The sequence below is a fragment of the Rhinolophus sinicus genome, chromosome 15 (genome assembly GCF_057876585.1).
Source record: "Rhinolophus sinicus isolate RSI-liver-muscle chromosome 15, RSI-T2T, whole genome shotgun sequence".
NCBI lineage: Eukaryota > Metazoa > Chordata > Mammalia > Chiroptera > Rhinolophidae > Rhinolophus > Rhinolophus sinicus.
The window spans coordinates 114,103,411-114,130,981 of record NC_142515.1 but is presented as its reverse complement, the minus strand read 5'-3'; the positions used below and the strand labels follow the sequence as shown (position 1 = coordinate 114,130,981).

At 41.9% G+C, this 27,571-nt stretch overlaps 1 protein-coding gene across 3 annotated transcripts in view; it reads left to right on the top strand.

Annotated features, from left to right (window-relative positions):
- Positions 1-253: 253 nt before the first annotated feature.
- Positions 254-27,571, top strand: part of ARHGAP10 (Rho GTPase activating protein 10) — a 244,328-nt gene continuing 217,010 nt past the window's right edge. For 2 of the 3 annotated variants that reach the window (XM_074338458.2, XM_019730730.3), the window contains exon 1: positions 255-673. In XM_074338458.2, the coding sequence (XP_074194559.1) occupies positions 520-673 (154 nt within the window). In that variant the 5' untranslated portion in view covers positions 255-519. Of the gene's footprint in view, positions 674-27,571 lie in introns of all 3 variants that reach the window. The other variant, XM_074338459.2, reaches the window with a different exon arrangement.

Genomic DNA, 27,571 nt, shown 5'->3' with positions numbered 1-27,571 from the left:
CCCGAAGAGGGGAGCCGAAGGGGAGGGACAGGCGCCCCGGGACGAAATTCTAGAGCGAGAGAGCCTCCGAAGGAAGAGGAGGGGCAACTGCGCGCGGGGAAGAGAAGGAAGAGGCGTCCGGAGAAAGGAAGGGAAGGGAGGGAGGAGAAGGGAGGAAGAAGGAAGGCGGAGGAAAAAGAAGGGGGCGAGCGGCCGAGCGCGGGGCGGGTCTGGGAGGTGCCCTGGGCGGGGCGGCCTGGAGCCTCCGGGAGGGTCTGCGGCGGGGGGGACTGGCGGGGCGGGGCCGCGGGCACCCGAGCTTCGGCAGGGCTGCCGGGAGCAGGGCGCCGGGTCCTCGGTGCGGCCAGAATCAGCTCGGAGGGACATGTCCGCGCCGCGCTCGCCGTGCGCCCCAGGCTGCTAGCTTCTCCGGGACTTCCTGTCCGTGGCGCCCCGCACCTGGCCGCGGCCCCGGAGCCTGGCTCCGACCCGAGCGCGCCGCGGGCGGGTGGCTGGCTGTGCGCGCGGACCGCTGCAGTCATGGGGTTGCAGCCCCTGGAGTTCAGCGACTGCTACCTCGACAGCCCGTGGTTCAGGGAGAGGATCCGCGCCCACGAAGCGGAGCTCGAGAGGACCAACAAGTTCATCAAAGAGCTCATCAAGGACGGGAAGAACCTCATCGCGGCGACCAAAAGTAAGCGGGGACCTGGGCGCGGGCGTGCTGCGGTGCGGCCGGGCCAGGAGGAGCCTCCCCCCGAGGGAGACGGACTATCCCGTGCCCGGGGCCAGCAGCCAGAGGAGCAGGAGGTTCATTCGGGACCGGGAAGTCCTGGGGTTATTCCTCCTCGGCTCCCAGGAAGGCGATCGTGAGTCTCCTTTCCCGCCCCTACACGTCTGCCGTCAGAGCCAGGAGCCTCGCGTGGGAGCACCGCCCGCGAACCCGGCAGCCCAGCCGGGCCCCCCTCGGTGCGTCCCCCGCCGGACCGCGAGGGCACTTTCATTGCACCCTAAAGGTGCTCAGAGGCTCACACCAGACAGAAACATCAGTTTTACTATGTTTGAGACGCCTTGTGACCTCCCAAAAGAACTTTTTGGGAATTCTTTGAAAACCTGCTGGGTGTTGAATTGCACCCTTTGCGTGTCAATTTCTGATCTTCCGGGGACAGTGTTGTCCCGGGTTCTTCATTGTGCTAAACCAGAAAGTCCACCTGGCATTGTGCTACCTTCCGCACATTCCTTCCCTCCTGCGCTGAGGAGGGGGGTCGAAGACGGGGCTTCTAAGGGTGAGCAGACTACCTGCTCTCTGACCCAATGGAACGCTGCCAGCTAATAGGGAATTCTACCCGGCCCCGCTGGATGCCTTCCTCCCGGTTCTTTATCTTTTGAAAAACTCGGAAGTGGATTGGCCTGCAGGAGAAGTGTGTGTGTGTGTGTGTGTGTGTGTGTGTGTGTGTGTGTGTGTGTGTGTGTGTGTGTCTTAGAAGAATCTAAGAGGGAGGTGGGCTGAACTTTCTGCTGGACCACTGAATTGGTGATGCTTTTGTTAATAGGGAGGCATTAGCTCCAGTGAGAAGCTGGACAGACTGACCACACCTGTAACCCCTAGTCCTTTCTGAGGATGCGCGTCCTCTGAGGGCTCCCTGCTCCCTCTTAAAGAGACCTGCCCATGCAGCCAGCACACGGGCTGGAGGAGTATCCAGCTTCTCGAGCCTCTTGTTGTAGGGTCTTTGTTTTCCCTAGTTTCCCAGTTCAGTAACGCCCAGCTTTGTGCGTTTGTCCCTTGTGTGCTTGTTTGTGGACAGCACCTCTGGGAAACCCCCCCACACCCCCCCCCGCCCCCCACACCCCACCCCCCCGCCCCACTTTGTATTAAGGAAGATTAAACATATTGAAAAAACTGTCTCAAGTACCCAGCACAATGCCTGGAACAGTAAATATTCACTTAATGAATGAGTTGAAATAAGTTTTAACGAGAACTTAGTGAGCCATCCTTGTAATTTGGGAAGCAAGTCACTCAGCTTCTTTGGATGATGGCCAAAGTTCCTTTTGGCTCTGTGACCTCTTTGGTGTTGCAAAATGAGGATTGGCAATTATTGTTTGGGACACGTGACCAGTGGGCTTATTTGGTTGATGGCTCTCCAGTGTCTTGGCGTTAGGTATGTGTTAGGAGGGAAGTAGGGAAGAGCTGTAAATATGTAGGAGCAAGTGTAGGAAGGAGGAGAAGGGCCTGGTGTGTGTGTGTGTGTGTGTGTGTGTGTGTGTGTGTGTGTGTGCAGTGATCATGAAGAAAAGGGCCCTTTCCTTCTGTAGCTTGGTATCAACCAGAGTCACTGGCTGGGGAAGTGCACCCTCTCTTACTGGCTACAGCAGCTCTCTCTTGAACTAGGGAGCTGAGGAGAGCGGCAGATGGCAAAGCCAGTTTGACCACTGGTAGAAAACTATTTATGTGACTGCATATTAGTTTGTGTGTTTTTTTTTCTTTTTTTCTTTTTTTTTTTTTTTGCCAAACAGGACACAAGCTTGGTGTTCCAGGAGCAGCTAATGCATCTGGAGAGCCAGCTGTCAGCCTTCCTCCCCAGAATGGAGACTTTCTTGAATTTGTAAATTAGTATCTGATTCCTTTTGATTCTTGTACTTTACGATAAGCATTAACTTATAGTCATGCTTCAGAGAACAACCAGAAAGTGTCTTTTTTCTCATCATGTTTAATTAACTTAAATTCTTTGCCAGAAGACAATAACACAGCTTTAGAGTGAGTGAGGAAGACATTGCCTTTGCCCCGGTTGCTCCGTAAAGTTGACTTCTAGTTCCTATCAAAGATTGCGAACCCTGGACTTCAGTTAGGACGTCTGAGTTAATTCGCCTTCACTGTGAAGGCCTGGCTACATGACAGTTGGGCAGGTCACTTAATTCTTTTGTGTCCAGTTTCTCTTGTCCTACTTCTAAGGGGCATTAGAGTTTGGAGATTGCTTGATTAGGTTGTTTGAAATGGCAGTTAGGTCAGTCGTTTGCCTAACCAGTTGAGCCATTCTGTAACATCTGGGAATCAAGTCCAGGAAGGACATGAGGTGGAGGGAGGGGCTGCAGCAAGCAAGAATGACGATCCATCTGGGAGGACAGACTGCTTCTATTTTCATGTGTTTTGCATGGTTTTGCAAACATGGCATTTTGTGCACTTTCAGAATTGGGTATTTAAGTGATTTCTATTTTTGATTGCTCTGTAAGATGCCTCCTGCATATGCTAAATACTTGTTGGATTTATGTAATTTTGATGACTTTACACTTTGACTATTCCATAAATATTTAGAGAAGTTGGAGTCAGTTCTCTAAGACCTGGAGGGTTACTGCTGAGTTCAGTAATGTAGCAATCGGAAAATACTTAACACCTACAATTTGTAAATATTGGGATTGAGATCAAAAGGAGGTAATAAGGTAGAGGCCCTTGTCCTTGAGTTTATTGTCCTCGAGTTGAATAAGGTTCTATCTAGGGAACATGTCCTCTCTGCGTGGTGCTAAGTTCTCGGAGAAACAGAGGATACCCAGACACACGTGCTAAAAATACTAGTTCAGCAACAAGTGAGTATTCTAACTGCCAGGAATAAGAGTTCGTTGTAGGTTAGGGTGGAGAAGCTTTGCTGGAAGTTTGGGAACCCATTGGTGTTTTAAAATACAGAGTAGAACCTTGTCAGATTGGAAACAGCTGAGAAGAAACTAGAACACCACAATGAGGACCAATTTGGCTGGAATGCAGATTTCATTTTGGGGCATAGAATGGGATGAACAGGAAGGTCAGTTACAGGTTATGGGGGACCATAAAAGCGAGGTTGGGAATGTGGATGTTATCCTGCGGAGAATCACTGAAGGCCTTTCGGCAGAAGTCCCGCACAATGGGAACGAGCTAGTTGAGAGATAGTATTCGCCATCTGTGTGTGGGGTGGAGGTGGCGGTGGGGTACGGATGAGTTCCAGAGAGAACAGTCTGGGATCCTTGACTTACGTGGTAGATGGGGCGATTATTCACTCAGTTCAGGGAGTCTTTGTTTAAATGGCTTTTTAGTCCTTTTTTCTCCTTTCCTTTCTTAGAATAACCAGTGTCCTCTTTCAATACAGTTTAAACTTCTGTAAGCCTTTCGTATGATGTCCGTGTTGTGTCAGATGCTTATGGTTTTGTAGAAATGTGTAGTGTATTTGTCAGAAACAACAATAAGTCATATATGCTTTTCTCATAAATTTTGCATTAGGTATTCTTGAGAGAATATAGTGTATACTAGAGGGAAATACACATTTTTAAAAAATAGTCTTCACAGTTCTTCAGCATTTACATAGCTATATAAAATGTTGTTTAGTAAACTTAGATTGTCTAGCTGTGTGGATGTGTGAGAGAGTCAGACAGAGGATGGAGGGTGGGGAGGGAGGAGGCAGGGAAAGAGAAAACAGCTGGAGGGGCCCTCATAAGTGAGACTGCTCTTATCCCAGATACGGAAAAGGATATAAGTGACAAGCCAGGACTAGAATTCAAGTCTCCCAACTCTTGGCCATAGTACTTCTTTTAGGCTTTGTTATTTCAGTGATTTTTACTTTGTTTTCCTCAACAGAACATAAAAGTTCCCTTTTGCTTTGTGTTTACTGTTTCAGAGATATGGTTCATGTGGTAATTCTTCTTGGAGAAGTGTTTTCAAGTTGCTATTGTACTGAAACATAGGGAGATTTGCAAGACTTAAAATAATTTCACTTTGGAAACACCAGCCTCACTTTCCTTATTTGTAAAATGGGACTGCTGTAGGAAGCCTTGAGGAATGAACAAAATGGTGTGAAAGTGTTTGGAAAACACAGATGTAAAGTGGTTGTGTGGGTTCTATTGTTTGTCCAGCCAACATTCTTTTTTTCTGACAATCCAAATTTTGTTCAGGGGTCTACACCCTTTCCCAAGTGACTCAGGTTAGGGGTAAATGTGATTAGTCTCGGTGGTTCTCATTCCTAGCTGACCTTCAGAATCACGTGGGAAGCTGGAGGGGAAAAGAAGACTGTGCAGTCAGGGCTGAGAATCACTGAACTCTAACTTATTTGTGGTAAACCTATTTTCTGGGTTGGTAACTAATTTAAGAAGGAGGAGACAGCTGAGATTTGGCCAGTGAGACATGATCGGAAGCCTGCTGGAGATTGCAGAAAAGATTTCCTGTCGTGTGAGGAGTCTCATAAAACGAGTTCTTGACTCCTCTTCTGTGGTGTCCAGCTGTGGGGCCTAGATCTGCTGCCACCATCTTGGTATCGTGAGCTGAGCCAAAGCAAGGACTGTGGAGCAGAGAGATAACTGAGTCTGGGTTTTAATGCCATTGTGGGGGCCACGAATTGTTCTTTGCCTGAAGCCCACCTCTGCATATCTTGATAAATGATGTAAGCCAGTTTCAGTGGGGTTTTCTGTTACTTGGTACCCTATTTTTGACAGAGAGGTATAATTGGAAATTTCGTGCTGATTCTCCTGTTAAGTGGATTTGGAGAGGTATAGAAATAAAATGCTATTTTAAAAAGTTAATACATTACAAATGTAATATTTGCCTGGATGGAAAAGAATACTCATATATATTCTTTGACCCAAAGAAATTACAAGGACACCCCCCCGCCCCCGCCTTCCCCTCCCCCACCACACACACACACCAGGGCTTCACCTGGGACCATCCTGAAACTCTGGCTCGGGGTTTTCCTACCTGGGGATGGGCTATAATGTGAATGTAGACTTGCTGTAAAAATAATTACTATCAGACTTGACTAGGATGTGGCCCCACTCAGGCTTTCAAAGCTTTACACACTGCACGGGGTCCCTGACTCCATTAGAGTAGTTCCTGTCTCGAGCCCACCGGCCCCAGAGGCACGTTTGTTTAGAATGTTTTGCTGGTCAGTTGTCTGATGCTTTCCAGTGTCTTCCTGACACATTGGCTTTGGCTTGCCCTGCCATCTGCTGGGTTCCTTTGAACACCTCCTGTATGCTTAGTCTTTTGGGGGGACTAGGGAGCATTGTTGACTTTTGGAAGAGAAGGGAGTATTTTTGTGTTTAATTTTTAAAACAGTTGATGAGAGTACAGTACAGATGATGAAGATCGCAGGCTGAGGCAGGTGCAGGTACTGGTGTGTTTGGGTCCACGGCCCAGCCCAGCTCCTTGCTCACAGGGGGGCTGTGCTCAAGTCGCTTAGCTTTTCTGTATTGATGTTGTCATCTGTAACCAGAGACTATAATATCTACCATATAGGGTTACTAGTTGGATTAAATGAGTTAGTACATGTAAAGGGTTTAAAATAAGCATTCAAATGTTAGCCATTATCTGAATCGCAGGGATGTTTTAATATCAAGGCCCCTTTCTTGCCTGAAAAACAGCTGCTTTGGCCCAGAAACTGGTATCTAACCTTTTAGATACCAACAGTATGATTGGGCCAAATCATCATTACTAGTGACAAAGCAGACAGACAAATTTGGCAAACTCTGTAAAGACTTCCAAGGTCTCAACTACAGTTCAGAAGGCTAGGAAATCTTGAAGGAAGTTGATGAATCAAAGCTAAATGGCATCTTGGGAAAATATTTTCCAGAATTAGCTCTGATTCACAAAGATTTGAAGATGAAATACGAGCTGTCACCAAGGCTGCTGTCTGTCTCACAAGCTGTCAGCAGCAGGCGTCTCATCCAGGGCATGATAAGGGAGTGGAGGTGACCAAGATAGCTCTGTTCAGGGTACTGAGGGGACACCATCAATGACTGGAGCTTTCAGATGCTGACAAATTACAGTGACGCTTTTGAAGGATATTAACTTTAGTGTTTACCATGCAGAAAACCCTAACAACTTAATGGACAGTGCTTGTGTTTGCTCTGGGGAGTTCGCAATGAGGAAGAGAAGGCAGCAGAGACATCTCTAAAAGGGGTAGATGTCCCTAAGAGCTGTTAGGTAATCCTATCCTCTACAAAAGAATCCTGAAAGTCCCCAGGACAAATTCCTAAAGAAGCTGTTTTGAAACCTGTGACTCCAGTAGCTGGATATTTATCACCTTGTGATTTTGGTTTGTTTGCATCTGAGAGAGGCAAGAATTACGAAAAATGTAATACAATTATTGTGTAATACAATTATTGTGTCGTCTACAAGTTACTACAAATCATGCTTTAAGTGATTGCTGACTGTATGTGGCAGTGAATAGGAAAAGTGGTTACATTTCGCCACAGTTAACGTCTGATGTCTTTTGTTGCTTTTTAAAAGTTTGCTGTTGGAAACATGGCTATGAAAACATTCACTTACAGGTTTCCGTGTTGTCTTGCATTGCCTTTGACTTTCTCCACCTTGTTTGAAGAAAACTGGGCTTTATTTCAGGATTTGTAGATGAGTGTTTAGAAATTGCTAGATTACATTTCTGATTAAGGGTGTCTTGATGTTTTACTACGTTACTTTTAAGGACATTTCATTCCAGAGACAAGTGGGCGATTACAAACGATATTTGAAAACTGTTTTGTGTTATTTAAGCAGTATATAATTTAAATAATTATAATAATAGTAGCCAACTTTTATTAAGCATTTACTATTTGCTTTACTTTGCTAAATTCAGGGCAGGCATTATGTTATTTTACATGAGGACGTACTCAATGAGTTAGGTTAGTATTTCCCCCTTTTCAGATTAGTATACTGTATTTGGAGAGGGTACTAGCTGGTCCAGATCAATTTGTCAGTGGTGGCGCTGGAATGTGAACCCACATTTGTCTCACTCCCAAACTCTTAACCACAATAATAAGCTGTCTCCACAAAGGGGGTGTAACTGCGGTTTTCTGTTAGGGGAAGTTATTATAAATCTTGGTTATCTGGAATATGTGTACATTTCATGATCTAGTTAGGAGACTATTCTTATTAGCTTAGCACAATGACCATGATTTAAAATATTATGAAGTTTAAGGTGCCCTGGCATGATTATTGTAAACAAAACTGATTGCTAATTTGTATAATAAGTATAGACAGCAGAGATTGTATTGATTTTGGACTACTTACTAGATACAAATCTCCACTCAAAGTATTTCCTTCCCCGCAGGCTATGTCCACCTCTCCCCTTCTGTTAGGTCCTCCTTTCTTCCCCATTCCTCATCCCATTCTTGTAGAGTAAATTTTAATTTTGTTCCCTTATTTTAGTATTACGCTTTTTTTTTTCCTTTAAAAGTTTATGAGATATTTTGGAAATAGAAAAAAGACATAAAGGATTTCATAATAAACATATCTGTGTTGCCTCTCAGTTTAAGAAATGAAAGCTTTCTGTCGGCCTTTCCCCAGTAGCATCCAGCCCCTCTCCCCACGAGGTAGCAGCTATCTCCACTGTGGTGTGTGTGGTTTTCACACATTTTAATTCATCTGTATGCATTCCTAATAAATGGTATGTTTTGCATGTTTTTAGACTTTATATAAGGGTTTCATATTATGTGTTCTGCAACTTCTTTTTTCCCTCAACATCTTATTTGTGAGATTTATCCATGTGAATATGTGTAGCTCTGTTTCACTTAGTTCAACCTCTTTTTTCTATAGGTGGCATGTAAAAGACTTGTCAGTTGAAGTTATGTAAATAACATAAGATGTTCTGTGATGTATTTTATCCCGTTAATTTTTTGATTGCAATATAGTTAGTTTATTCAGTATGCAAGCCTTATTACAATTAATTTTATGAACTTTAAAACACTAGCTTTGCGAACAATCTTTAAATAATGAATCCATGGATTTTGAAGACATGTAATAAAACTTAATTTTGACATTTTTATGTGATCAACTTAGTGTGGATCATTAGGGCAAGCCACTTTAAATTTCTGGATTGTAAGAAATAACTGGTCTGACTCAAACAAAAATAATCTGTAAAAACCTTTTGACTGTATTGAAACCAGACTGCCAGTATGAGTAGGCAGGGAACAAAACGATGTCTGGATTCGTAAACACAGCACACAGTAAGCCCTCTGGGAATTGTCAGTCTAGTTAGGTCAGATGAACGTGATTTTTAGGCAGGGATTGGTTGATACTTTATAATAGGCCTCCAAGCAAACAGGAACCACAGCTTGCTTTACTTAATTATCCTGATACAGGAGCACAATTTATAGACTGGCCAAGGAGATGCTTTTGTCATAAGAAAGTCTTGACATCTGTCTCTTTAAACAGACACACACACACACACACACACACACACCCCCACACCCACACCCACGCACACACCCATCCCTGACACTTCACACTCCAAGGGCAGCCATCTCTCTAAGTCCTGAGATTGACTGGAATTACACGTGTATTGCTGCCACGACGAGGCCTGCCTCCCTGGTTGAACTAGAATTTCCTCCCTGTGCTTCCTGAGGAAGATGTTAATCCTGTGCCACTTAATATTTCAACGGTGAGTGTGATTGCTCCTTCCTTGTTGACTAGTTCACCCACGGGGACTGTCTGCCCGTGGGTGCCAGTATGAGTCTTCCGTCGCCACCCGGAGCGAGTCCCGGGGAGGCGTGTGGCTGGAGGAAATCGATTTGGCCAGAGGAGTGTCACCGCAGATCTGAATACAGGCGGTTTCACGCTCTCTCAAAAAGGCAAAACCGTGCTTTTATCGCTCACTATAAAGCTGGCTCCACTGCATATGAGCAGCGTGACCTTGGGCAAGTTACTTAAACCCTCAGTGCCCGACTTTCTGGTTTTGTTTTTAATTAGTAAAATGGAGAGAGTGAGATACCTCATGAGGTGGGATTATTTATTCCTCATGTGACGTATTCAAAGATCTTAGAACTCTGCCTGGTCCTTGGGAGGAGGCGGCCTGATGCTGTTCCCTCTCATTATTATTAGTTATTATTAAAAGTGCGCTGTCCTGACTTCCTTTGGTGGAACTTGAGCACAGCGGTGGCTTTACCAACAGGGGCAGGAGAACTAGTCTGTGGACACATGTTCTTTCTTTCAAGCTAACGACAGTTTGAAGGGTTGGATATAGGCCTCTAACTTATTACACAGGAGAAACCATCTCACAGTGAGTTGAAATGCAGCATATTACTTGAAAGTTTTGGGGACAAAACCAAAAAAGTACAAGGGAGTGGAGGGTCACTGACAAGTCATTACTTTTGAGAATCCGGCAGAGAGTACCTCTGTCATTCTGATGGATAGTTTTGTTTTTCTTTTGTAAGATGCGGGTCAAAGGCAGCGCAGCAAACATTAAAGATCATGGTCTTTGAAGTCACAGATTTACTTACAGTGTGACCTTGGGCAGCTTGCTTAACTTCTCTGTGCCTTGATTTCCTCTTTTGCAAAATGTGGATACTAATTTGATCTCCCTAAATGTTGCTAGGACTCAATTAGCTAATTATTTGTAAAACATATTTGGAAAACTGTCTGAACCACATTTGGAAAACTCTGAACCACAGTGAACTGTATGTATGTATATGTGTTCGCTGAGTGGAGAAGAAAATTTAAAAACCTGTTCACAGTCATTGCTATAATAACTCCACCTATTTCGGTCTGGTAGCTAGAGTCTTAACAGTGAAAAGAGACCCTGTGTATCTGTGCAGAAGTTCAAGTTCCAGTGGGGGAGACAGAAGAGTAATTAAACAAGCAATGCCTTTCACATTGTTGAGTCAGCGTGGATGTTTGGTAGTTAACAGGACTGACAGGAGGTGAAAGAAGACTTCACGGAGTCGTAACTTCTAAGCTGAGACCGAGAGGAAAGTAGGAACAGGCCCCACTGAGGGCCGGGAGGAAGACTTCTCCAAGTACAGTGAGGTGCTACCTGGATGCCACAGGGAGCTGGTGCTTCAGCTGGGACAACAGCGCACGTGGGCCGGGCAGTGGGCCCGGGAGCTCGTGCAGAGCGGGAAGAACAGGTCTCCACAGGGCTTGGGAAGGGCCGGGAAAACAGGTTAAGGACTTCAGACTTCATTCTGAGGACAGCAGGACGCGGCTGAAACATTCTGAGCAGGGGATTGGCATCATCTGAATTGCATTTCAGAAAGGTTTGTCAGGCTGGCGGCTGTGAGGATGGATTTGAAGAACGCAGGCTTGGCGGTCAGTCACCTAGGCCAGACTTTGGTGGCAGGAGAGGCAGCTTCTCAAGTCAGGATTTGGAGGCTGCTGGCGTTGGTGGGTGATGGGCTGTGGTGGCAGAGGGAAGAGGGATCCAAGATAATTCCTCAGTTCCCGGCTTGGACAGTTGAGTGCTGTTGACCGAGGTAGTGCAGCCCGTGGAACAGGTTTTGTGGGAGAGGATACGTTTTTGGTTTTGATTATGTTAAGGCTGAGATGCTTCTGAGATAGACAACCGGCATGTTCAGTAGTTTTTTGTGAGTATGCATTTCAGGAACAGGGAATAGAGTTTGAGAAATGAGAAAATTCTGGGGACACAGCCTATGATAGGAAATGATACCTGCAACTGGATAGCACACCTGTCCAGAGAGAACACGGAGGGAGAAGGCAGGGGATTCAGGGCAAATCCTGAGGAAAACCGACTTTTAAGGAGTGGGTAGAAGAAGAGCCATGAAAGGAGATTTGAGAGCAGTAGTTGTTGACAGGGAGAGATGGAAAACCGGGAGAGGGTCGCCCAAGCTGAGAATGTTTCAGAAAGTAGGAGGGACTAGACAAGGCCATGATGCAGAGGAGTCAAGTATGGTAAGTCCAGCTGAAATTGCTCTAGCAAGAAATTGTCCTTACTAATAGCTGGGAGAGCAGTGTGTGGCACAGCAGGGATGGGAGCCCGATGGCACAGGGTTCAGAAGAGAGTGCAAGGGAAAGACATGAGCCTGTGGGACAGATAGCTCCCCCAAGTCGTGGCGTAATGGGTGACATTCGAGCAAGCTGAAAGTATCCGACGTAGAGGAGGAGAATGACAATTCAGAATATTCCAGAGTGCTGTATGGTTCAGAATATAGACGATGAGATTCAGGTTCCGGGGGAGGGGGAAACATCCTTCATCTATTTAAATAACAGAAGGGATGGAAATGATGGGTGCATACCCAGGAAAATTTGGAGATTGGTTTCAGGACATTAAGTTAGTAACTGATGCATTTTAGTGACAAGATCGTTTTCCGTAATTGTTTTGATTTCTTGGCCCACCCATTCTTATTCTGGTTAACAAATAATATGTGACTTGTAACAGTTGTCTCATAGTTTGAATTGGATGGCTGGAATATAGATGCAATACTATGTTAATAAGGTAATGAGGGGAAGGCGAGAAAAAATAGAAGTGCCTGGATAAAGAGCCCTTAAAACACCAAGAAATGCCTCTATTTCAGACTTCATTCTGCTGGCACTTAAAATTGAATACTCCATTCAAATATTCCTTAATCTTGTTTTTTTTTTTTTTTTTTTTTCTTGTTTTTGCTTTTTTGTGTAAAGTGTTAAATTTAAACCCTGTTTTCTTTTGCACTGGGAAACACTGCTGATTTTTCTGTTCTATCTCAGTGGAATTTTGCTGGTTCTATTGGGTGTCTACAGAGAAGAAAATGCTTCTGACAGCATCTGGAGAGATTCTAGGACTTCCAATTTCTGCCTTTTTGTTTGAGAGAAGAGGAAGAATAGAACCGAGGAGAGTTAAAAATGTAGTAATTATTTATGATTTAGAAATATCTTTTCTTCCCCTTTAGCTAACTGCTTAGGTTTTAACTAGTTTAAGAAACAATTCCTAGAAGAAACCAATGCTTAGGAAAGATGACTACCTCTCTCTGCAAGTGCGGTGGTGTGCAGACAGCCCCTTTCCTCTCTTCCTGTCTGGATGTCCTGCCCGGAGGCACAGGATGCCTTCCAGGAGCTGAAGTGTAGACATTCAGGTTCTTCAAACAAAGGGAGGGATGCTGGAACTTTGTGGAGCAGTCCTTGCTTGTGTCCTTGGAGCTAGAGTCGGTGGCCTATTTTTGTGGAAAGCGTCACATAGCATTTAGAATGAACATGAACCCCCCTTTTCTTTCTTGATAGGTCAAATTTTGACAGAAAACATACTATATATCCTCATTCATTTCCTTCAGTTGCAAGTAAGAGAAACCCAACCCAAACCAGTTGAAGCAAAAAAGGGAAGTTTTAGCTCCTGCAAGTGAAGTCCAAGGAGGGGGCTTGCTTTCCATATACCCGAACCCAGGGGTTCACACAGTGTCATTAGGTTTCTTTCTGCATCTCTAGCATTTCCCCCAGTTGGTTCAACCCTCACGTTGGCACTTTTTCCATGATGGTATTAGGTTAAGTTTATGTCTTCTGAGAATTCCGAGAAGAGTGATTCCTTTTCCTTAGAGCAGTCATTCTCAAATGGATGATTTTTGCCCCCCTGGAGACATGTTTGGTTGTCGTAACTGGGAGGAGCTCCTGGTGTGCAGTGGGTAGAGGCTGACTCTGCTGCTAAGCATCCTGTGATGCTCAGGACAGCCTCCCCTACCCAAAGAACGATTCAGCGCAAAGTGTTAATTGTGCCGATGTTGAGAAACCCTGCTTTGGAAGATAGGGAGACCGAATAGTTTAAATCAGGATACTTTGGAGAGTAAAATTACAGCAAGACAACAGGCATAAGCAGGGATTGTTGTGAGCAAACCTGGATGTGTGCTTGCCCTCCCGAAGGGCCCTGTCAGTCAGCGCTGGTCCCTTGGCCAGCCTCGACCCATTGCGGAGACATGGCAGATGGTATGCTTTGGCCAGCCTGATCACGTGCCAGCCAGTGGGGTGAAGAAGCTGGCGGCAAGTGATTGCTTCCACAGAGCATCAAGGCTCACAACAAAGAGATGTGTGGAACAGAGAAAAAAGCTGATGTCCACTATGCAAGAGAACTAGCTTTTTTTTTTTTTTTTTTTTTTTAAATTTTATTGGGGAATATTGGGGGACAGTGTGTTTCTCCAGGGCCCATCAGCTCCAAGTCGTTGTCCTTCAATCTAGTTGTAGAGGGTGCAGCTCAGCTCCAACTCCAGTCGCGTTTTCAATCTTTAGTTGCAGGGGGCGCAGCCCACCATCCCACGCGGGAATTGAGCCAGCAACCTTGTTGTTGAGAACTCGTGCTCTAACGAACTCAGCCATCCAGCTGCCCCCGAGAACTTGCATTTTTGAAAGTGACTTTTCCAGACCTGTTTTGATCTGGGCCTAGGGACTTCGTGTGGCAAATAAGGACTGTGTGAAGACAGCAAATCAAAATAAGTATGCCTTCTATTTTTGCCCATTGCTTGGTTGATTGATTTTAACCCAAATAGAGAAGGGTAGGAGAGATGAGAGTGTGAAAATGAAGACTGTGGTCTGGGCAACTTGCCTGGATGCAAGGTCAAGGTTGTTGATGTGGTTAGTGTCTGTGCCTTACAGTATTTCACCACTGAAGTATGGAGTGGCTGTGATGCGTTCTTGTCATTGTGGGAAAAGAGTAGATTAAAATAGTTAATATTTATGACATTTTAACTTGTTATAGGCCAAGAACATATTTTAGAAAGTACATAATGATTTACTGGCTTAATTGAAATTTCTGACACTGTCAGTGATTCTGGTTAATTTTGGAGAACTATTGTTCAGAATAGCTGGTCTCTGTGAGTGGGATTCATCCAGCAGAGTGGATTGAGTAAGTTTACATTCTTTTTCCTTTTAAACAAAGAAAACTGTTCTTGAACAGTACTTTTTTTTCTTTCTTTCTAGTTTTATATATTCCTGGTTTAATTTTAAATTTGAAATCCACTGAGAGATCCTGTAAGCATCCAGAAACGTTGTCTAAATAAGTTTTTATTCTTCTGAAATTGTGTGATAGTCTCTGGCAATATTTTCCTAGCCCCTTTTATTGTGTATGCTGGATAGTATGTAAAATAAGGACTTAAAAGTGGGTAAGTGACGTATTTGGAGTATTTTCATTGATACTCTAGGGTAATTGAGATGGTTAAATAAAATATTTATGATGTGGCTTCTGAAATCTTTTAGAATCCACTGCTGTGTCTTAATTGATCTCCTCCAAAGGGCCTGTATGGCTATGCAAATGAACTTGTTGATGAGCAGTCACCCATCCAGAAACAGGATGTATCACTTAACCACAGTTAACAGTTTTTTGTTCTGTAAGACGGTCGAGTGCCTTTTGGCAGTGACTACCCGAGTGTCTGCAGGACTGATTTATCCTGACAATCATAGAACAAAAACGTTTTGAAAAGTACTTCTTTGTTCAGAGAACACAGAGACGACTTCTTAAAGACCTTCAACTTTTGTGATGTTGAAGTTTTCCTTCTAAAAGTGTTAAAGCTGGACATGTAGTTTTGAGTATATGCACTTCCTCAGTTTAACGTATGCAGTGAGAACAGAATGGAAAGGTGAACCAGTGGGTTCCATGGTGGAAGCTAGTGCATCAGTGAACGTTTGACCTTTGGAAGGACTGAGGACCACCTTAGAATGAAGGGTGCTAGATTGTGGCATCAGTTTAATGAATGTGTACCAAAATTCTGAGTTAAAATGGGATGAAAAGCTGAATAAAATGGAATGGAATGGAATGGAATGAATACATATTCAGCTCTGTGGGCTTATATCATGTGTGTGTATATGTGTGTTGTGTGTGTGTGTGTGTGTGTGTGTAACCTATCCCGGTTCAGATGTAAATAAACTATGCTTATTATGCAAGAGGGATCAGTGATGATTCTTTTAAAGTGAATGGTTATCTCCCAACCTATTTATTTTACATGTATGTGAATATCTATTTTTGTATGTTGAATTGGTTTAAATGAAGGTGCATATAAAATGTCTTCAATGTAAAATAGCTGTGAGAATCCTTTTTCCTTAAATTCCAGATATTAGATTTTTATTCTAATGAGCCTGATAATCTACTTATATGTTTAGCTATTGGTAAACATTATCTGAGATGTCCTAAAACAAATTTATAAATTTACTAGAAGTAATGATAATAATAGTGGTGGTGGTTGTAGTTATGGTAGCAGGTAAGAGGTTTTTATTTTTATTTTTATTTATTTATTTTTTTAGCACTTCTTGTGTAAGTACACAAGCCTTTCACATGAGTTAGTAGTAACTTCTTACAACAGTCCTATTTGGTAAATACCACTTCGCAACTTAGGAACCTGGGCTTAGATAGGTAGTTACTTGCCCAAGGGCACTCACCTGAGAAGCTGTGTGGCCCTGCCAGTTACCGTCTCTCTGAAGCCTTTAGTTTTGTAGAAGAGCTTTCATTGTTGCCTTAGATGTAGTATTTCACAAACCTGATCTGCTGTGTTATCTTGTGTAAAGGCATGGGTGTGGGGGAGGGGAAGGGTTATGTTGGCAAAGCTTACTTGAGGGCATTTGAAATTTTCCGTGAAGTGGTAGAAACTGCCCGTAAGCTGTGAAAAGTCACAGGAACAGAAGTCATTTTCAGATGATCTGGATTATACTATTCTACTTGTATTACAAAAAAAAAAAAAAAAAAAAAAAAAAGATGGCTGTTTACTTTTCAACCAAAGCAGAATTTAAAAAGTAATGTTATTGTTGATGAATCAGAGGACACATGGGTTTTATCTGTACCAACAGCTCAATATCAGTGCCATTTTCAGCTTCCCTGGCTTATCATCCATAGGCAAAGGCCTGTAACATTTCTCCCTTTAAAGGAAATCCTTCTTCTCCCCCCCCCCCCCCCCCCCCCGGAATGGATGCTTTAGTGTTAATGCCAGTTTGGACTTGGGCTTCAATGTGCTGCTTATTTCATGCCCCCAAACTGTATTGCCATCTTATTCACAAACAATAGCTGTTTCTTTTGTTTCTCGATGTATTGTCATTCTTTTTGGGGATGGTGTTCTGAATGTATTTACTCTGAAACAAATTTACTCATAGTTCCCCTGTGAGGAACTTGCTGTCCAGAAGGTTAAGAATGTGGTCCGAAGTCATAGGGCAAAGTCACAGACATTGACTGTGTCTGTGATGACATTGAAGTTTGTTGAAAAATATTTCAGACTTTAATAAATATCGAATTCAGTAAGCCTCAATTTCCACATAGAAAACTAGCATTACAGTCCCGGTGTCCTGACTCCTGCTGAGGAGCTGAATGGAAGGTCCAACCCATTTCCTCTACAGATGAGAAAACATGCCCCCCACCCCACACCCCCCACTCCTGGCAGCCTCTTAGGTCTCTGCTTTGTCCTGCCTTTGGGTTTCCTGAAGTTCATTTGTAGTGGTGAGTTTACATGGGTGTCATTTTTCTTGTTTGCGGTATTAATGGTCAAGTAAAGGAAGACATTGTATTTAAAGGGCGATTTTATTTTTCTTTCTGAGACTATATTCGTGATGCTCACATCATATTTGTCGTGTATGTTGAAAATTTAGATCCGGATGAGAGTGAGAAAATATTGACACTCAACCATCTATTTAATCATTCACATGAGGAAGAGTCCTTCCTCTTGATGCTTCATTTGAACGAAGACGATGTGACGTTGTTTTGTAGGGTGGGGCTTCCATTCATCTGCTACTATAGGTTTGACTAGGGCGAACATCCCTGAAACTTGGATGCCCCTCACTTTGCTCACGTTAGATCCCAGCAGACTCTCTTCAAGGGCAGAGTCTGTTTTCGGTCCCCCACTAGTGCCTACAACAGTGCTTGGCTCACAGGTGTTGGATGAATACTTGCTGAGTACATGCCTGTCTGTCTCCTGGAGTGTTAGAGTTGAAAGTCCTGGAAGTGGGTGACAGCAGTAAAGGAGCAGATGCAAATGTGAGAAGCCTGTGCTTTCTGTCCTGTTCCTGAGCCAATGATGTAAGGTAGAAAAGGGCCTTTTGTAACCTTGTGCCATGTGTCGCTGTATCCCAGCTCCTGTGCACACCCCTGCTGAGTACTCTATACCTGATGAAAATAATCAAAGTCACAACGTTCAGGAGGTGAAAGTAGGGGCTAGCGTCTGGTTAGAAAATTTTTTTGGCCTCAGTTGAGTTGATGAATCTTGGGAGCATGAAGATAGGCCCAGAAGGAGTTAGGGCACAGTTGGGCTAGCATTCAAATCCTTCTGAGGACCCCACACTGCCTCCAGATGGGAAGGAAAACTCAAAGTGGTGGTGGTTAGTCAGTTTCTTTCTTTTGGTTGGCTTTCTGTTGTCATTCCTTAATGATGCTTTATATTTATACTGAAAGTTGTGTTATATTTATACTGAAAGTTGCGTTAATGCTTTAATAATACTGACAAACTTTTTAGTCTGTGTCCATATAGAAATAAATAGTATGGGTGAATTTTCAAGGTTATGCATAAAGAGTGTTTGATTTATTTCACACAGAGAAAAATAGCAGGAAAGAGACAATTAAAAAAATAGTGATTTTGCTACACAGTTAAGTTGCGCATTTTAAAAATAAGATGTATAATAGAGCACAGTCCCAGAAAGAATATTAAAATCCTTTCAAAATTATAGCTTTAAAAATATTCCCAAGCAGTAATGATAAAATACAAGCAAACATATTATTTAAGTAAAACCAGAGCTGTGATGTTAGAAATACTTGTTATTTTATGAGGAACAAAATGTCATGTTTTTCCTGATTAAATTTTGTCTTACATAAGCCGACCTTGGGATAAACTCAGTCTGGACATTCTGTGTTCATGGCATCATCTCTCATTTAATTTCTCCTAGAAATTGCCAGGCATTCTATTCCATTTGACTGTTTGTAAACTGGAGGGGATCCCAGCTATAGGAATGTCACTGAATTGTTATCAAAAGTAAAAGAAAGGGCTCTTTTTGAAAATACTAACATCATTGGCCTTTTTTGTTGGAAAGCTGCTGATAAAGTATTTTCAGGAATAGCTTCACTGTTGCTCTTATAAACACAGTAAATGGATACCACCTGTTGTCCTTCTCTTGCCCTTATATAGTATAGGTGATCCTTTCATACTTGTCTCTTTTAGAAGCTAGACCATCACAAAAGAAGTCAGGTGTGTGTGTGAGTGTGTGTGTGTGTGTGTGTGTGTAGTACACAGTGAGTCAGCCTCTGTGGTTATTTGCTGTGTGTCTTGAGGAGCAGTGCATCGCTATCGACTGTCTGTGTGTAATCAAAAAGCCAGTGGACAGACAGACGAGCAAGCAGGTGATTTTTGTCTCACATAATAAGTTAGTAGGGTGTGGTTGCTGGCTGAGGAGCCTGCCAATTACTTGGCCTTGTCCTTGTGATTGCAGGGTGACCTAGCCATCATACTCCCTTTCTTGGGGAAAAGAAAGAAGAAGAATGGGAAAGAAGAAAAAGTCTAGATCATGGGCTTTCCCGGAAATCTTCCCTCAGCTTCTGCTTATATCTCACTGGCCCTATCTTTTTCATAGCTTTGCTTTGCGGCACGAAAGTCTGGGAAAGAGTTGTTTGTGGCCCAGCCTCTGTCATAGAGAGAAGCTTTGGCCAATACTTACTTTTGTATTTATTTTTTAAACAGTTTTATTGAGATATAATTCATTTCCCATAAAATCCACCCATTTAAACAGTATAATTAAATGGGGTGTAAGTATGTTCACACATACATGGCAGCCATCACCACAATCAATTTTAGAACTTTTTCATTAACCCCCAAAGACCTTGTAACCCATGGGCTAATACTTGGTGGTACTGTAACGTGTAACACGCACCCCTTTAAGTGAGGCCATTCTAACCAGTATTTCAGTGCGCACGTCCTTCCCTGGTCTTTCTCCTCCTTGCCTGTCTGTCGTACACCAGAGTTTTTGTCACTTAATGTCTTGTGTATCTTTGTGTGTCTCTTTTAATTATTGTCTGCGATTCTCAGAATGCAAGCTTTATGGAGGCAGGGTTTTTGTCTTCCTTACAATGTCTAGTGCATGGCAGGTACTCAGATGTTGAATGAATGAATTATACATCAGTTTCTTAAGCTTCCAGCTACTAGTACTGTCTTATCTCAATTTATGAGCTGTTATCTCTATTTTATTTCTATAGAAACTGAAGTCAGAGGTGGAATAATGTGCCCCAAGAAGGTAACTGACAGAGCAAATTTGTAATTCAAAGTGGTATGGAAGCTCGTTGCTACCCACTAAAGACAGTGAAAGCCGCATACTCTATATACCTACCCAGAGAGCTTAAATAGCTCGTCCAAGCTCGCCAGGCTTCCAGTGGGGGTGGAGTCGAATCCAGCTCATGTGAGGCTTGGAACAGCCCTTGAACACAAAAGCGTTTATCCATCCCTGACTGTGTTAGGGGCTCGCTGAAGGACCTCAGAGATTCTTTGTCACAAATCACAGCCTTTGCTGATGTGACCCCTCCCATTTTCCCGCTTGTTTTGAACACTGCCTCTCTTCCCTACCCAAATTCATTTGTATTCATTTTTCTTTGACTGGATTTCTTTTAAGACTTATTATTTCCCCCAGTTCTCCTCAGGAAGTTCCCTGTCCTGTCCCTTTTATGATAAATAACAACAACAACAACAAAAAAAAAACAAAAAAAAAAAGAGAGAGAGAGAAGAACAAAAACAAAAGCTCTGAAAACATAAGAAAAAGATTATTAATTTCTTGACTTAGTTATCTCCAGGCCAGTTAATTGGTTGGTAGTACAAAACTAGGTGAAGAAAAGATTTTCTCGTTTGTGGCTGGTTTTCCAATGTCCCAATTAAAGGGGCCCCATGTTAGTCTCTTTTGGGTGGGAGTGATAGGAAAGGTCTACTCTGGTGCATGGCTTTCTGTGGGCCGTGGCTGAGAGATGGGGGTTCCTGGGTGGCTGCTAGCTTGCCAGTCTTGGGGAAACAATGTGGATTGGCACCAAAGACTGGGTAGGAGATAAGGACCCTTGAGTGACAACTGGAAAAGATCTCCTTATGGGTAACAATTTCTGAGAGGCAGTTTATTGGATAAGTTAAAGATATCTTCTTTATAGTGTCCTGGTGTTAAATTTTTTTGAAATGGTTTAAATCATCTCTAGGGTTTCACCTCTTTGATAGTAATTTCTTCACTGACCACAAGTGCTTTCTGTGTGTTTTGTTTTTGGATGTGGCTTCTTTGGTACTTTTTGAGTGGATGGGGCAACAGCATTTAATTCAAACCACACAAGTCTGCAGCATCACTTAGTGGTTCCTCTGTGATTGCAAACTTGATATTTGCATTTATCCTCCCTCCTCTCCATGGGAGGAACAGCAATCTTCCACACATGGATGGAACGCCTTTTTGGGGGAGGTAGCCATTACATCAGGCTTTTACATTTATCCGCTATAAAATGTAATTGCCTGGACTTGTGGAACCAAAGAAGGGCCAACAGTATGAATTGGGAATTCTGTCCATTCAGAATATGTGGGCTAGTTTACCTTGCCTAGTACTGGGCTCCTCTTAAGATTTTGTGCTGATTGGTGCTAAGCAACTTTTAAGGTGATTTTAGGAAGGCATTGCTAGGACAAAAGAAGGAAAACTAACCGAGTTGAATTAAATTAGTCTTTTCTTTTGTTCATTCTCTTGATCTGGTTTCTATGCTCTCACCTATATCAGAAACCGCCAGATCCTCCCCCATTAGAAATTCATTCCTTTTGAAATATAAATATAATACTAATTCTTGTTATTATTTTCGAATGGATTACACTCTTTAGCACTGGAATTTTTTTCTTTTAGCTATATTGAAATTGAAAGATAGTTGAAGTGTGCCATGTGATTTGACATATGTATACATTGTAAGGGCTGGTTAAAATAGATACGGAATGGAACCTGGTGGGTTTATAGGCAAAGGTAAATGGGTGGTGATGGGGTTAGTGAAATAGTCAAAAAGATAAATGATTTCTATTTTTTATTGACTATGTGGACTGGGTGGGGAGTAGGTTGATTGTTACTAATCAAAGAACAGATATCTGCTACTCACCTACTCTCTGTCCCATTTACTAGGAATTATAAAGGATGACAACAGATTTTAACAATTGCTATAAGACAGACTGTGATAAGACATAAATACAAGGAAAGTAAAATCAGAATGAGTTAGCCAAGTAACTAAAGAGACAGAAGACCCATAATAAGAACGTGTAAGACTTATTGCAAGATGGGTATTATAGAACATCAAATGGGAAACTTAAAAAATGTGGATGCCTTGAAAAATGACTGAGTGATTTTTTTCTACTAGCTTAGGGATGAAGGCTGGGTGCTGGTAGTTTTGAGTGCTTCCCCAGGTGATGCTGATGTGCAGCCAGGGTTGAAAACAACTGGTATAGACCATAAACTAAGACTTTCATAGGGAGCAATTCTTCAACTTCAGTGGAAATCAGAATCACCTAAGGTGCTCATTTAAAAATGCAGTTTCCCGGTCTCCACCCAAATTCTGTCCAGGCTCAGATGCAGTATTTTGGGCTACCCTTTGAGCAACACTATAGTAGGTGTAGAATGTTGGGTAGTAAGATCAGTGGGTACTGAATGAGGTTGGACAGGTTTCATGGAAAGTGGGACATGAGCAACTGTCTGAGTAATGCATGGGATTCAGGAGAAAACTGGATGGGAAAGTAGGTTTATGTGGGACGTTGACATAGTTGGTTCTGGTGGCGGAGTAATGCTAGGTGAGGTGGGGAAGGCAGAGGGCCTTCAGTGCCACTTAGGATTTGAATGGTTAGGCTTAGAGAGACTTGAGGGTGGAGAGCCTGGCCTGAGCTGTCCCTGAGAAAGCTGGATCAGTAAACAATGTCCACAGAATGGGCGCCCTTGACTCTGTAGGGGATGGTTGCTGTATGGGAGAACACTTGGGAAGTATTGTCTCATTTCACATAGGCTCCGATGCAGTGATAAAATAGTGATACTTGAGCCAGAAACCTCTACATTTGGAATGAATTCAGTAAACACTCTATTAAGTGCCTTGTGTATGATAGATATACTGAGGAGCTGTAGGTTATTTTTAATAACATGGTAGAATGCTTTGTTGGTAACACATTTCTGTAATTCCTGCAGATTCCCCAGAAACCAACCCATCACACCAGGGAGAAAAATAGCAACTTATATAGTGACTTATATTTGCACACAGATTCTAAGATCATGGTCAGGGCTCATTGGAAATGTTTTAAAGGACGATTTTCAGTGTTTTTGATGATCTTGATTTGACAAATACAATTATTTTGTGTTGCAAGTATTTTTAGAGTAATACTGGAAAATTACTGGTTCATTGGGAGGATCTTAAAAATATGCTTTGGGCCATGGAACCCTTTGATAATAAAAGCAAGAGCTGCCTTTCTACAAAAATGCGCAGATACATGTAATCTTGCTTATAATTTTAAAACTTTTGGAGACAATTCAATACCTAAAGTCAATTCATACCCTCCCCCCTCCCCATGTAGGTGTTCAACTTAACCCTTAGACTATAGAAGAACTGATGTCGTGTCATTACATTTTAGGGGAGTGGAGAATACAGATGTCCATGTCTTTTTTGTCTTTTAATTATTAGCCATAACTCATCATCACATAGGAGTAATTCAACATCTATTTAGCAAATAGTTTTTGAATGAAGTTTGCGTAAGCCATAACAAGTGTTTCCATATCATAGTACTATAATTAAAGTACACATCAGAACAGAGATAGGTGTGTGTGTATCTCAACGTGTCACATCCGTTTTTACTCCTGACATGCTGCAGAGTAATGGGCATGTCTATTCTTGTTAGGTCTTCTGAAGTCAAACACAAGATAGGATTTAATCCAACAATTCCCAGTGTGTTTTCTGGGAAGTGCTAGTGCTGATAGAAAGAAGCTCCATGAAAACAGTATTTGAAGTCAGAATCTTTCTGTAACTCATGACATGTTCTAACTTGTCTTGAAGATACACTATACATGTGATTATATTAAATGAATTCTGGCAGTAAAGAAAGCTCTTTAGCTTTGTTCAAACTCATCAGTTCCTAAGTTTATTTAACCAGAGCCTCTTGTCTCAAAACACTCTTTAACTTCTCAAAGATAAATATTGGGAAATATTAATTTAACTTATTGCAATCACAGTTGGCTGAATGAAATATAAATGAAGCCATACTGTGTGGGAGCTGCAGGATCCCCCCTTTTTAAACCCATTTGGAAAGACTTATGTAGGTACTCTGTGTGAGAACGTCATCTCTGTAAATCTAGTGTCAGAATTTTGGAAGCCATTGTTGGATAAGTGAGATCTGCCTATACAGTACCTTAAAAAAAAAATTGCGATATGTGTTCCTATAAAAGAAGACTTAGACTATATCAAGAGGTTTTCAAGAATCGGGTTGAAAATAAAAGAAGAAAACTTTACAGTTTTCTTCTACTAACCTGTGACTTTGCTCAACTGGAGTCCTTTCCCCAGTATAAATTGCAAATTTGAAAACAATCGTGATGTGGGTGGAGGACTAGGGAATAACATTTGAATGATCAAGGGGATGGGTCTTAATAGGACAGGGAAATTAGAGCACTTGCCATAGGAAGGGAGCAATGGTAAATGATTACAGAATCATGAAGGATATTATATCTCTGAAGAGCACCTTTTCACCCCCAAAATGAGATCTGTCTAAGGCATGAACATTATAGTGTAATTAATGGATTATTCCTTCTTAATCATTTATTGATTGACTAGTTCAGGATTATTTTTAAACATTTAATTGATTTAGACCACATACCAAACACTAAATATCTGTAATTGGCTGACCAACACCCTCACTGCTGAATATTCAGGAAACGATAGGATTTGATGCCTGCCCTAGAGAGGCTCATAATTTTGGTACATTTGCTTTCCTAATGCAGTTTTCCTCTGTGTTGAGTTTCTCCCCTCTCTGGGCCCTCCCTCCTGCAGACCTCTCCTGCCCCCAACCCCACCCATTGCTGCTAAAGCCGCATTTAAGGCTGAGTGACTCACGGAGCTGAGCATGGCAAAACTTACAGTACTTTATTATTAGGTTGGTGCAAAAGTAATTGCGGTTTTTGCCTTTATTTTTGACCTTTTAAACTGCAATTACTTTCGCACCAACCTAATACATTGTGAAACACTTCCTGATAAGAACATACATGAGCTTTTGAGGGTCTAGAAACATTGCGAAATAATCCCAGAGAATCCACTAGTAAACCTATTGCCAAATAGTCCCAGAGAAACCACTAGAAAGGCCAATTTAAAGACTTGTTAGTGATTTACCTGCCAACTCGTTATTCCTATCACAGCAGTCTCCCTAATTGAGAAAAAGTCATTAAAGTTTTGAATTTAATGAATTTTACTTATCTCGGAAACAGGAGATTTCAACATATTCTCGTAACAAAATCGTTCATGCTAAAAATTTCTGCCAATTTTTTTTTTTTAATTTGCCATTTTTTATGGAGGATGGAGTGGTTGAATAACAGAAACTGTGGAAACTGAAAGAATTTAATGTCAACTCTTTTGTTTTTAAAAGTTTTGATTTAAAAAGTACTTAAAAATGGGGAAAAATAAATTAGCAATGACAAAGTCATTATTGCTTTCAGGAACTGGATTCTATTAAGGTAGTGCTAATCTATTTCATTGACGAGACATTTTTCTCACCGTATATAGTAGTTCTGGTCTTGAGAGAAATTACTACTGATCAGTAAACGTTCTTGAAGAAAGGAAAATGAAAGTTAGTTATTATGGCCCATGATTTCAAATTTAAGGTAAACCCCTAATTAGGAAATAAGTATGTATAAATTTTATAGGCATCTAGGTTCTTATACGTCCCTGTTCTATTTTGTCTTAGTCATGTTACACACATTGGAAATAAACATGCATCAAGACTTAATTTCAGGTATGTGCTACAGAGCTTCTCTTTATGTAGTAAATTCCCTGTTAGCTGGCATCCTGTTACCTATTCATATTAACAGGTTCTTTCTACAGTGATGATTAATACTTGAAATGATTACCCTGAGGATCTACAAAATCCTCTTGAGTCATCAAAGATTAAATTATATTCAATATACCTTTCATGTCACATATTTATTGTCTTCTAATTGTTTGAAAATTGAGAATCTGGTATTTTTTTTTTCTTGGTTAAATGTCTCATTTCCCAATCAAGAAACCCTAGGGTGCTATCACAGAACCTCTTTTCCGTTGTTTCTCTTGTTTCAAAACCAGTGACTAGAATGAAGAAATGTATTGGGAGAGGAAAACAGAGGAGCCGCAAGTGACTACCTCCTTTCCCTACCCATGGAATACAGAGCACAGCTCATTTTAACTTAATTACCTCTTTAAAGACCCTACCTCCACATGTGGTCACATTTTGAGGTACTGGGGGGTTAGAGCTTCGACATGTATTTTTAGGGACATAATTTTTAGCAGCCCATAACAGCTCTGAAAACAATACATATTCAAGTATTGTTGTATTGTTGGGAGGATTAAATATAATAATATATGCAAAGGCCTGGCATGAACTTAGTGCATACTCAGTGTTAACCTTCTTCTTGCTTGAGGTGGGATACCATCTTGTTTTCTTTATATTCCATCCAAGTACAAACAGTGAACATTGGTGCAATTGTATTTTGATTATCTGGGTGTCTTTTTATCGTATGATTCTTATCATCTTTTTTTCCTTCTATTCATGCAACTGAATTGAATGATTTGCTTTAAGGCTACTTGGAGTCGCTCCTAGGACGTTCTCTGCTTCTGCTCCCTGCTTACCAGGCGTGGTCATTTCCATGTTTAAACTAAGCTGAGCTCTTCTTTCCTTCCAGTTGGTAGGAATGTCTCAGACGTCTCCAGAGAACAGCCCTGGACTTGCACTCCCTCTCTCTGAATTCTTCCAGTGTTCCCACCTGGCAGTAGGTATCTGCCAGTTGACACTGTTCAAATGTCGTGGTTTGTGTTTTTTAGACCTACTCTGTTTTTCCCCCTTCACTTGGCAGTATTTTTCCCTCCACCACATTTCAACACTCAGACCAGAGGTTTGTTGGGTGGGATAGATAGGTAAGTGAGGAACCAACAAAGAACAATGAGCACAGGCTTGGAATGACTTATTATTTTAGTTCAGACCTGTACCACGTGGCCAGTGCCTCCTGGGGAGTGAGCTGTAATTCCTCTGAGAATGTTCTCTTGAAGGATAATGTTTGACACGGCACTAGCAAGCATTTATCATCCAGAGATTTCCAAATAAACACACACGAGTTTAAAACCCTAGAGTGTAAATGGTCACAAAGTCATTTCACTTGTTTATTTCTAGGAGAAAATATGTATTTTTTAAATGTCACTTACAAAGCTTTTATAGGTTTTTTCATTACTAACTTTTTGAGGAGTTTCCCATAGTGTTCTCTCTCTAAAGTTGAGAAGGGTTACTAAGTGTAGTTTTCCAACTGGAGCTTGGTTTCCTGGAAGCTATTCTTGGTGTGGTGGATGAGTGCAGCTGTTCATATCTCTTAATAGTTCAGTTTGAGTCACTGGGTGGGCGGAACTGATTAGAATTCCAAAAGCACTACATACAGGCAGTTAGGTGGAACTTTTGGAATTTACTAGGAGAGATTTTTGACAGAACTCCTACATGCTGGAGTTAAGTAGTAAAAAGAATACTTTATGGAGAAAGTATCTGAATAAATGTCTTTTGCATTTGGCTTTAGTTTTCTTTTTTTGGCTGATAGAAGGGATTTTTTTTTTTTTATATTAAAAACTGTCAAAATACGGTGTCAATGTAGTGTTCTTTGAAAATATTTAAAATAACATGTTTCCCTTCCAAAAATATGCTTATTTATTGTGGGTAAATGTGACCTTGTTTTCACGAATGTTCCTATGTATGTAGAAGCCAT